The 13,199-nt window shown below is 35.5% G+C and overlaps 1 protein-coding gene across 1 annotated transcript in view; it reads right to left on the bottom strand.

Moving 5' to 3' along the window:
- Nucleotides 1-5,680, bottom strand: part of LOC145662648 (uncharacterized) — a 28,578-nt gene extending 22,898 nt beyond the window's left edge. The window contains exon 1 of the mRNA XM_081728432.1: nucleotides 5,556-5,680. Within this exon, the coding sequence (XP_081584558.1) occupies nucleotides 5,556-5,646 (91 nt within the window). The 5' untranslated portion in view covers nucleotides 5,647-5,680. The remainder of the gene's footprint in view (nucleotides 1-5,555) is intronic.
- Between the last annotated feature and the right edge of the window lie 7,519 nt (nucleotides 5,681-13,199).

The raw sequence follows: 13,199 nt of genomic DNA, 5'->3' as shown, positions 1-13,199 counted from the left end.
ACATATTGTGATAATTTTCTTCATCGCTTGATTTATCGAGATTGCTTTACTTCTCTCTTTCCTGTAATTTCAAACAACGTAACTCAAAGAATAACGGTGACTTTATCAACATAATAAAAATAAATGACCCGTCATATCCGTATAACAAATTTCCGAATACTATCCCTAATTCAGTATGATTCATCACTTTATCTACATTATTTGGATATTAGAAGTAATTCAGATATTGGCCGCATATCTAATGTACATAATCCGGATATTACCCACTATTTCGATATATGTCTACAATACATTATCCAGAATACGTCATCCGGACCTTATCTGTCATTCAGAAATTAACCGAATATTCTGTATCCGTTATTCGAATATTATAAATCATTCAAGTATTAACCTATGCACCATATATGTTATCCGGATACCAACCGTTATTCTGATACTAGGCCAATATTTGATATTCATTAATCGCGAATACTAGCCTATCATCCGGATATTAGACCAAATCTAATATCAGGTAATATTCGTTCTAGGAATACCCTTTAAGGAGTCATCTTTATCAAACGTTTTGATAATAACACTAACTACGCTTGATGGAATTTTAGTTTCTGTACACCATTGTAAATCTATATATTTACAATTTGGTTTTAGAAAAACTCTTACGAAGTTATGTCTATAGTTACTACCGTTATTACCGTTATTACAATATTTCCCTCTTTGTGGAAACTGTCCTTTGTTTCGTCATATCTTCTAACTTATCGCATTACAAATAGAAATTTTAAAATGGTTTCGCTATGTAACCTTTCCTATCACTGTATTGGAGGTAGGTACTCTCGCTTATTCCCGATTACTCTGTTAATTTACTATAATATTAGGAGTAATTTTACAAATGTTAATATAATTTATCCACACATTCAATTTGAATACCCCTTACAGCGTTTGCACACGTATCCGACAATGCCGGAACCGGAACCGGGGCTGCTTTGCACACGCGGCCGGCAAAACCGGAACCGGCGCTGCTTTGCACACACATCCCGGCAATGCCGGTGCCGAGAAGTAGTTTGAATTTGAACGTGAAGGAGAGAACATGAGTACAGCACGTGAGCGTGGGTTTCCTCGGGGTTATCCCGTTTACTCCCACTTTCTTCATTCTACCGTTTCATTCACTACTCATCATCACCGTCACCTTTAGCCTAACCGGCATAACCGTGGGACGTAAAAATTATATCCTCGCCTTGCTGTACTTACGGCGAAGAAAGAGGAAACAAAGCAGCACTAGGAAGATTTGGATCCATCCATTGTTGACAGAGAGTCATGTGGAAGGTTCCTTTTACACATTATGTGAAAAGCTGCCGACATATGATCCGTATTTTTTTTTTTTTTTTTCAAATTACGTACTATGATCTTGCAGTAGCCAAGGAAGACAATCCACACAAAATGAAAATGCTTAGGAGAAAAATGATCGCTATCAATAATTTATAGAAGCAGTTCTGCAAACTATTGCCTATATTTTCATCTCTGGGGAGGCAAAAGGGTAAACAGAAGAGCGAAAAAAACAAAGTTACTTGCTCTTTGTGTGTGTGGTTGTGTGCGCACGAAATATATGGCCTTCTTTTGGTTTCTTTTCTTTTTTTTTTCATTCGTTGTCATAATTTTAACATGTCTTTAAATTTCTCAAGATTGAAACAGGCTGAGAACACGGCATTTAAAATAATAATAATAATAATAATAATAATAATAATAATAATAATAATAATAATAATAATAATAATAATAATAATAATGATAATAATACGTTCTGAAAAGGTAGCATTGCGGTTGTCTATTCACTCGATCCACAATCGTTCTATGGAACAAATGCCAGACTAGACACGGAGTACATGAATATTTTTATTATGATGTATAGGATAAAGCAGCATGCAACCACAAGACTTGAAATTTTCTTGTTCTGTTTGTGCTTTTTTAGTTTTCTTTAGTTGTGTTTTAGTTCTTATTTACTTTAATTTCATTTACAACCTTTGTTATACTTGGGAATGCCTCTTTCTTAGATTATGATGGAGATTTAAACTCTTGTTTTCTTATTATGATGGTTATTCATATTCTACATACATGGTTGCATAATTAACAGGATAAACACTGGGCAACTATCCTAGATTCATGATTTCTTCATATCTCCATTTTGTTCATTTTCGCCATGTTGATTTTTTTATTACGACTTCATATATGCTAAGACATATTCTCTATCAAAACGAATACAATTACCCCTTTGTTTAAATCGTTTAAGTAAGTTTCGACTGTAGGAGATAAATTAATATACATACATACATCTGTAAAATTCACTTTCCTCGTCACCGTAGTTGGGTAATTCAAACAAGACCCGAATTTCCCTTGCTGGGAATATATGTAGATAGCAAGCCGCTATATTTATGGTACCTCACAGCCATTTTGATTATTTTATTCTTCATTATATATTGAAGTGATGTGAGAGAAAGAAAATAAGAGAAAAAACTGAAGTGATGTGAAAGAAAGAAAATAAGAGAAAAAACTGAAGTAAACAAAAAATCCAAATACAGGAAAAGAAACAAGAATACACAACGCCTTCCACTCACTCACTGTAGCTACATTGAAGAAACCTATCAGCAAGTCGGCTCCGGCATTACCGGTTGCGTGTGCATCCACGCATAAGAAAGCATTGCCACTGACAAAACCGAAGCCGGAGCCGACATCGACATTGTCGGTGGCTAGGCCGACTGCATTTGCCGGTCCCGGGAGTTCCACTGGCTGTTTTGCCGGGTCGGAAAGTGTGTGCAATCTACCATTTGATTACATTGCCGCCGATTCCATCGCCGGCATTGCCGGGAACGCGTGCAAACGCTGTTAAGCTTTGGACCCCTCCACAAATGAATTCTTGTGTAGGTAACTGGTTCGTTTTTTTTTTTTTTTTCTTTCTTCCAATATAACCTGTAATGTAGATAAACCCAATTGTTTCTACAAAAATGCATTTATTAATTTCCAAGTAAGTGGAAAATAATCTCCCTTGAACCTCAGTGTAATCATTAGAAAACATTCAAATGAGACTTACGACTCTAACAAGATTTATTTTTAAATTAACTTATAAGCTTAAAAATGAATCTTTTTTAAGGTGTCTGATACTTGAAAGAATTAATATAAAAAAGATTTGTTCAAACTCACACATAGTCCATTTTTAATAACAGGTACGCATTGAAGCGGGATTCGCGTTTAACTGAAAACTACTTTTTCTAGATTTTTTAAAGCAAACAAGTAATAGTATATCATAGGATATACGATGGGATAATATATCATAGGATCTTAGCAACGACATGATGGTCTCTCTTCTGATACGAGAGGTTCGTATTCAATCCCATTTCATATGAGTCAGCGATAACATCGTTTCTTTAGATTTTTTTTTCAAGGTTCACCGGCTTCTTCACACACTCTCATTTGCACAATACTTTCAAAATAATTCATTATCATTAATAATCTGTTTCCTTTCGCCTAAAAGTGTGTGACTGAGAGACATTAAACATTTCATTCCGTTCAGAAATGATATATCATAAAAACTTGTGAATTCTAGATAGTGAATTCTTGCTTTCCAGGACGATAGCTTTTTCAGAGTACAAAAGGCAGTAAAAGGTCAGAAATATGAATGCAACTTGAAACTGCATTTTGTGTCTACAATTAAGAATTCTTTTTTATAAAAAGCAAGACTTTTTTTTCTTTTATTGTCGCTTCATGATTAACCATTACCATTAAAACATTTTATTTTATAACCAACGAACTGTACCAATCCTGACTATTTAATGCTATAATGACTCAGTGTCAAATACTGACCGATCCTAATGAGTCTAGTTGACCATGCCTATTCATTATGGCTTGTGCTCTCATTATTCGACATAGTGTGTTTAGCTGACTTCATTCATCTTATAAACTAGACCTTATAATAAATTCGTCAATACCACTAATACAAGATAAAATCTACAAAATTAAAAATAATGTATTGCTTAGATTTTACTTAACTGTGATTTAAAGCAGCATTTTAAAGAAGATTATTGATTGCTTGCAGATCAAGTATAATGAAATTAAATTAAATTTTCTAATCTAATGTTCCCAATTATGTCCTTTAGGCGAAATAAGACGGATGATTAATTAATATTATGATTGTTAACTTAATTTTATTGTGTTCTACCCCTGGAAATTGACCCCGGGACCACGTACGCCAAAGACAAACAACCATAATAAAAGGTACTCACCACACACTAAACTTTTTCGTTTCCATTTATTAAACTAAATTAAGAAATGCTGCAATAGTTACTGAAAATTTTAGTTATGAAGAAAATGACTTGAACAGTTCTTGATAAAACCGCCCGAAAAAAAAAAAACTCCAAGAGTAAATTATTCCTTATGGGTCTTGAAATGAGAAATCACTTACGTAACGTTTTAGGGCTGTAAATGAAATATTTGTTCATGATATCGGAACAAAAACGGCTAAACAGTTCCTTTTCTTGATTTTATCAAGGAAACGACCATGTTATTGCGTTCTTAAAGAAATATTTATGAAATATGAACAAAGTCCTAGAGCCGTTTCAGGCTTCCTGTAAAACTACGTTTATTTTCTATTGTAGGAAGAATATTAGAACTTTCTTTCCATTTGATTGCGGACACTCGGCCAAAAAAGAAGTATAAAAAGCTTTCTGAGGCCCGCCATCCTGAGTGAGGTTTTCCTGGCTCTTCCCCATTCAGAACCAGGCAAATCCCAACATGGTACCTAACATACAAGTTCCAGATACCTTCCTTCCTCCTCCAATCCTGTCTTCCTTCCCCTTCCTAAGACGGTGGTCGCCGAGGGACGTCATCCCTCATACGTGACGGACTAACATGTCCATAGATGCCGAAAGCCCAGCAATCTAAAATCCTAATCCTAATCTCATTAGATAATCTTATACAAACTTTGGGATTTCATCCGTATGCGTTAGACGGTATGGCTTCTATAGGTAAGTATACATACATCGAGACGTACAAACGGACAGACATCAAAAACCTCGTTCTTAGGATGTAAGGGTCGTGAAATGTGTAAATCCATTGAAATTTCTAATTCATTTTTTTTACACGAACGACAGATTTTTTTCTCTTCTATTTACTACTTGAAAGTAAAAACTGTCTCGAATATTATAGTTACTATAGAAAATATATAAAATTAATTCAAATTACAGTATTTGGTTGCTTTTAGTTAATAGTCTTTGTTTTCGGCAACCTGAAGTAAGTGCACTGTAAGACTGACTTTATCCCAGTTGGTTAAATATTAAACACGATCCAATGTAAACCAACCAATAAGAATTATGCTGTATTTTTGTGGAACTAGTTACAATTTGAATTGATTTATGGAGAACAATAACTGTAATATATTATCGATCGCTCTGTTAACAACGTTTTTTTTTCTTTTAATTCCTTCATCTTTTACATAGTATATATAAACACCTTTCACTAAAACTATACACAAAAATAAGGAAAATAAAGATAAGATCAAAGTTAGACATATTTACCATTATCAGTTTGAGCTGACACGCCTTGAAAAACTAAGATTATCAAGAAAGATGAAACTAAAGCTTTACGAGCACACGCCATTTTCTCCATCTCTTTTGGTCCTCGATCTCTGTAGTTACCACTGTTATCAATTAGGTCAATAGCAGCCTTTATAATCCCTCGAAACCGTAATCTTATCTCGGGCTTTTAACTACCTTCTAACTCGTGATTTACTTCCCCTTTATCATAATTACATATTCAAATATTTTAATTACGAAATACTTCCTTTTTTTCAATTTGAGAGATGAAAAAGGAGCAATAAATCATATTCATAAATAGGAATAATATTTTCTTAGAAGCGAGCGTCGTGATAAGAATCGAATACGTTAATTATTCCGAAATATTTCTTACTAATCAAATGTGAAGTCAATTCAAATTTAGTTTAATATCGATACCTTATTCACTATGTTTCAAGAAGCTGACCTCATATACAATATTCGTGTTCTTGGTATTGTATTTGTAAGCAGATGAGGTCACCACTTTATTTTAGTTCAGAGCAGAACACTCCTCTCAAAAGTAAGGTCTGTTTGACTATTTGGCTGTTTAAATGACTATCTGTATCAAATTAAAGGGTTGATATATTATTACATGTAAATTATAACCGGTATAATACAGAAAGAGTGACAAATTTCAACAAAAGTTCTTTCATGTATAAAACAGAGCAATCCAAACTCAAAGTAGTAGAATCTAATTTTGATGTATCAAAACAGTTATTTAGCATACGCGTCTTTGGCGTGGGAGATCCGGGTTCGATTCCCAGCGGGAGCTCATGCGGTGCAGATTTCATGTTAATCAGTAGGTCCCGTCTCATATAGCCTCGCTGCGGAAAGGAACGTTAAATTCAAAATCAACTCAACTCAAAACAGCTATTTGGATTCTTATTCAAGTTTCCCTAACGAAATCCATATTATGACTCGACAATAATGACTTTCATAATTGGCAACCAAATACCTATTTCTATATTCTATAGGAGTATGTATTTCACGTAGTAAATAAAATGCCTTTTCTTTTTCAAAATAGATAATTTTTCTTCAACCCACAGACATTTATCTTTGTTATATGGAACAGCCATAGAGTTACTAATAAATGTCCAAATTTGAACTCGAAATTATCCCTGGAGAATCCTTGGCGCCACCATCTGTGAGTATCAATATGACTCCACATACAGTAGTCTCAACAACACCTCTGTATTGCAATTCTCATTGTAGAAGGCCTCTACGAAGCACGGGAAGGGGAATCTTCTGCTATTCCTTTTCACAGGTTTACCACAAGTCCCGGAGAGTGGTCACATAACGTGAATAAAATGCTAAGGAGACCAAACTAACAGAAATCCATAGGGCTGGCGCAGGTGACTTCTCCGGTATATCATCAAATTGAATACCTGTGTCAGATGTAGAAATCTGTAGGTATAATGAAATGTTTTAGATGAAGTCTTGTCTTGGTACACTTCTGGTCACAAAAAGCAGGACTGCCTCCGAGAGTGTAAGTCCAGAACTTACATCCTTATGTCCCTCTAATCTCCTTACAAGGAATTTCCCTCCATTCTGTTACAAAACAATATTCGTATTCTCTAATAGAAATAGCTCATCTAGTCATTACCTAAAAGTAAATATTCAGATGACACCAAAAAACAATCATAAACTATGACAAAAAAAAATAAGAAAACAAAAGAAATATACACGAGATTAAAGGTTGTGGAAAACACACTGTCAACGGAATAATAACAGAAATTAACGGCAAAAGATAATAGGCAAGTGCTTTTGGTCTAGTGGATAACGCAGTGATCGCCAAACCGTCGATCGCGAGCTACTAGTAACTGTCGGGGACATGATCACGTTAACGCTCCGGTTGGCTAACCTTGATTCTTCCACTGGGCTGACGCTAATGACAGGGGACGCTAACGACAACAACTGCTTTTTTCCCCTGCGCTACTGCCACTGTCAGCCTCATCTCACAATTGATTGTATACGCGTTAGGTTTTCAACGTTATGTTTTTCGTGTAGGCCTATATATTAGACATTTGCTAACCACTGACAACGCCAGCTTTAATTTCTTAGGGGAGCAAAGGAGGGACAGATACATTTTTTTGGGGGGCAGGTATTTTTCATACCAAGAATGACAGTTTTATTATATTTGATTTACATTACAGTACATGTATTTCGTTGTTGTTCTCATATTATATAATTATAAATTAAACTTATTTCAAGTAAAATTTGTAACCGATTAATAAGGTAAAGTCTGCAAATGAAATATTTTTCAATGCAACTTTTGATACCCTAACCATAAATTGAATTAATTTTGCGTGTGCTACAAGTAACACATTCGTCTATATAATAGGTACTAATATATGCTATATTACGAGGGGCTGATCAGAAACTCGTAGCCCAAGCCAGAAAGAGTGTAGGTAGAATGATGAAATTCAGTTTTGAAGAACATATCTCTCTGTGTGTAAATATAAGTTTTCATATTAATACTGAAATTCTTATTGTGTTTTTCTTGACTTTGAAGTGATTGTGTGTGCCCAACCAGCGAATTTCACGAAAATCGAGATCACAGTTGTCATAAAATTTTTGTTCCACTGAAGTAAATTCATGAAGAAATCAGTGAAACGCTATGGGACTCTCCTCCAGTGATTTAGTTTAAACGTGACGATTCCTCAACAGATAATGCTTTACATTCATAAGGACCAAAAGCAGTGACTGTTCCCGAAATCATGGATGCAATTCGTAACATTATTCTTGAAAATTGCAAAATTTCAGCAAAACATGTGTCAAAGACTGTGCACATTTCTCTGGAACTCGTCGGTAGCAGAAATTATAATGATTTGGGCATGCGCAAGTTCTCGGCATAATGGGTTCCCAAAAATCTGTCAGGAGATTAAAAGAGTGAAAGGTTAACGGCATCAAGAGAAGTCTTCTCCCATTTTGACCGCAATGTCGTTCAATTTTCATCACGAATAGTAACCATAGACGAAATATGGTTGTATCACTACGATCCTGAAACGAAATAACAGTCAATAGAGTGTTAGCACTCATTTTCCCCTTGCTCCAAGAAGTTCAAGAGATAGAAGTTGGCTGAGAAAGCGCTTGCAACATTCTTCTGGGATAAAGATGGAGTCGTACCCAGACTACCTGTTCAAGGTTCAGACATTTAATGCAGAATCTTTGTATTACTACTCACAAAATTGAAAGAAAATTTCAAAGTACAACGCCGCGAAAAATGAAAAGAAAGAAATTCTGTTGCTTCATTAGAATGCATCAGTTCTTCAAGCACTGCAAACACAACTGATGTGTTGCATGATCTAGGATTTCAATGCCTAAATTATCCTCCTCACTCTTCCGATTTAGCTCCGTCTAACTATTACCGGTACTTATTTTCCAAACTTAAATAACACTTGAAAAGACGCCATTTTAGATCTGATAAGGATAGTGTTGCGAACAGTGTTTCGAGGAGGTATCTAGATTTTTTAAACTGGTCTGCAAAAACTGGAGAGTACTGTACAAGGAAGTGTATTTAACCTCGGGGAAGTATGTAGAACAAGTAAAATTTCATCATTCCACGTGTACTCCTTCCAGGTTGGGCTACGAAGTTTTCAGCAGCTCCTGTACCTTTCTCCTCAATATGGTAGACGTCACGTCAGTCAGTGGTGTATTTAACCCCCCCCCCCCGGAAACAAAATCGTAAATACGCCACTGCCGTCAGTGCTTTGAAGGAAAATAACTAAGGGAGCGTATTATTAACTAAAAATCAGCACTCTGACAATGCATTTTATTGGGAGTTAATTTAATTCCATATATTTATTATGATCATCATTTCCAGTAAGGGAAAGCACAACTATTTTTATTTCCTCCAAAAATTAAGCTCTAGTACGGTACTGGCAAATTAAGGTATTTTAAGCCCATCTTATGAATATTGAATGCTGATAATATTGTTTCAGAGAAAAGTATAGAACCTTTAAATAAAACAAAATGTGTAATTGAAAACTTCAAATCTGGATAAATACAAACGAGCTATTTAATGTATGCCCTATATAATATAATTAATGGTTTTACCTTTTTTGTTTCTAACCGAAGCTGATCCAATGCGATGAAAACAAGTCGACCAACTCTAATATTGTTGCTAGGCACAATGAAAGTTTTGTATCCAGATAAATCGGATCTACAACGTCTATTCTGTTTGTTGGAAATTAAAAATCATAATTTACCGGAGAAAGCGCAAAATTGGAAAACAGAAGTATACATGCATACCCAGCAGCTCAAAGAAGAAAGCCTGAATACTAATCTGCCACGAAATAAATGAATGGTTAGTACAATTTGACAATGAGATTAGTTATGATACCATATGCAGGACTTTGGGGGGCAGGAGTAGTCACCAGGGGGGGCGACCGTCCCCCTCTGGCGTCGTCACTGTTGCTAACTTGGATAGTTTGATTTTATATTTACTAAAAATGTAAGTTTGCAGACAAGAAACGAATGTAAGATTTCTTTTTTAAAAAGTTGGTAGTTGTTTTGTTTGGTGGCTCACAGTACGATTTAAAAAAGGAACGGTAGCTCAGAAGCTTCGTAAGTATGGCGACCACTGGGATAACGTAATGGATGCGTATGTTGGTGTTTGCTTTTAACATGGGTTAAAATCCTGACTAGACAAACTTGTGATTTTGTAAATAGTCTGCATTTTACTGACAAAGAACACTGATGTTTGAATGCAAGAAATTTATAAATATGTATTACAGTTATATAATATAGTCATTAGAATATATATAATCACTTCTTCTCTTATCTCTAACGTTTACTCTGGTGTTGGAGACACCATGTACGATTCCTAGCGGAAACTCGTGTGGTTTCATTACACAGAGTCCAGCTCTTATATAACGGTGTTGAAAAGGACACGAAACACCAATAAAATACAGTCTAATGTTTACTCTTGAACAGAAAGCAATATGAAAAGATTTTCATTCTAGAAACTAATTCTTTAGTATTTCGCGCAAACAGGGGCGGGATTTCTGGAGGGCAGGCGGGCAATTAGGATACGTATTTTACCGAAGTATAAAGTTCAAGGTGGATCCAAGTGTTACCTAAGTCATATTCGAAAATTCACTTTTAAACCACGTGTTCAATTGTTATCTCATTTTAGCCACTTTCTGAATACAAAATGGCAAATCAAAATACGAACAAAAAACGCTGAAGGGCACGCCAAACTCAATCAACCAACCCATCAGTCTTAGAGCTCATAAGGTTAAAGGAAGATGATTTTTGTGATCTCTGAAGTGTTTAATTAGTTTAAATACCATGCATGGAGCAATTTCCACGTAAACCCAAAAATAGATGAAAGTCACAAGTCTGGGTATAAAATGTGACATCTCGTTGAACCATCGTTACCCATATTTAAACTTCCGATATTTAATTTCCAAAAATAGTACATCTATGTTTCTAGTATATGGTCGGAGCATCTTTCAATATATTCCAAATAACATGAAATAGGTAAACAATCCCTTTAACAATACTCACTGGTTAAATCTTTAAAAGTCAGATACAAACTAGTTGAAACTCCCGATCTTCGCAGTGGAAGTTTCTGAAAATGTTATTTGTGAAATAGGGCCTATATAAACCCTTGCCACCAGTAGGATACGTATTTCAATCAAACTCAAATTATGAAAGCTTAAGTCAATCTAAGTGCAGTTTAAAATTTAATATGAATACTTAAAACGTCTCCTCAGTTTGGCCATTTAATGAATACAAAATTAAAAACTAAGATTTGTAGCAATTGCCCCCTTTCTTCGCCAGAAGAGGAATTTTCGAAAGCAATGTAGCACCTGTAGCATATTTTCAAAATAGAGTTTATATGCTGAATTTCGTCTTCCAATGATTAACGATTTGTGAGATATTCAGTTGTTTGGTATACATTTTTAATTCTTCTTTTACCGCTTAGAATATGCATTGTAATGAAAGTAACACGGAATAAACTAACTCGAGATAACTAAGAAATGCTAAGTTGGCGCCCAATAGCAAACTTCAACACTGTTTAGAGAATAGGCAGCTATGCCTAAATTCAGAATTTGAGGTGGAAGTACACATAGGAAAAAGTTACGGAGGTTTGAAAGTGAAATTTAGAATTGAAAGTCAATAACACAGGCAACAAATTGAGTTTTTTTTTTTTTTTTTTTTTTTTTAACTGGAATGAAAGTATCTGTTCTTTACTAATTTGGGGTTGCTGAATTCAATGGTGTATTTAGAAATTTTCTATCACTTCACATTTCTGAGTTACAGAATATGGCCAGTTTTCATATCCCATATAGGCTCACTATATACAGCGCACCATGTATTGGGATAGTAAAGTAGTAAATCATTCTTTTCTGCGCCGAAACTGTGAAAGCACACTAGAGAAATTAGTTTTACGAGGCACTTACTTGTTACTGCTGGAAATAAACTCATGATGATCTTCTTTTGTGTGATTTAGTGTCGGACTCCCTGCACAAAAACCAACAGTAGTCACCCAGCATTGAAGCATCCCATCTGTCTTGGTATCGGCGTTCCATTTGGGAAATTTCTTGGTGGAATCGCTCTCCGTGTTCATCACTCACGTCACACAAGTTTGGAGGGAAAAAGTCCAAGTGAAAATCAAGGAAATGTAGCTTCAGTGTCACGCGACAGCCTAGAACTTGATAGGTTGCTATCAAATCATCGACCAACTGTACATAGTGAGGACTCCTGTATTTCCCTAGGAAACCGTCCCATAACGCAGCAAATGCATTCCATGCAGCGACTTCAAAATGGTTAATTTTATTATCAAAACCTGGGTCATGGAGTAATGTCCTTATCTAAGGGCCGGTAAAAATCCCTGCTGCAACCTTTGCTTCACTTAAGTTGAGAAATGTTTCCCTTAAGTACTTGAAAGTTACACTCTCCTTGTCCAGAGCCTTCACAAATGTACTCATTAAACCAAGTTTAATGTGCAGTGGGGGAAGTAAGATTTGGTTAGCATCAATCAGTGGGAGATGTATATTTTGCTCACCAACTGTGTATTGCTCAAATTTAGGCCAAACCCTTCGAACATAGTGGTTTGCAGTGTCTCAGCTGTTCCACAAACACAAAAAACAACTATACTTTGTGTATCCTCCTTGCAAACCCTGGAGGATGGCCTGGGCAAACAGGCCCTGGCCGATACCTTCCCACATCCTTTCCATTTTTATTGTTGTTGTTGTTACATATCCAGTGTAAAATGGCCTCTGAGCTGTATCTGGTGATTGTTAAATAAATAAATTAATTAATTAATTAATACAACTTTAAGATCACAACACACTTTCCACTTAAAAGAGTTGTATTTTATACCAGACAGCACTTCATCCATAGTTTGATAGACTCTTTCATGCCTACTGCGTGGGCAATGGGTATGGACGGCCACTGATTGCCGTTATGCACAAGCACTGCCTTTAACTCAGAGGCATCAATAAACAGACGCCATTGCATTGCAGACATTGAATTCTCCATCCGATAGAACTGTGCGAATTTCTTCTCTCGATCCCTGTACAGTGAAATAGACGTGCCTGGTGCTAAAAGATGCCACTATTGTAGCATAGACTCAAGTATCTGGGCTTTTTTTTTTTT

Source organism: Thermobia domestica, chromosome 10 (assembly GCF_964235325.1).
Source record: "Thermobia domestica chromosome 10, izTheDome1.hap1.1, whole genome shotgun sequence".
Lineage (NCBI taxonomy): Eukaryota > Metazoa > Arthropoda > Insecta > Zygentoma > Lepismatidae > Thermobia > Thermobia domestica.
The sequence above is the reverse complement of the archived record's forward strand: the minus strand, read 5'-3'. Positions and strand labels throughout refer to the sequence as shown.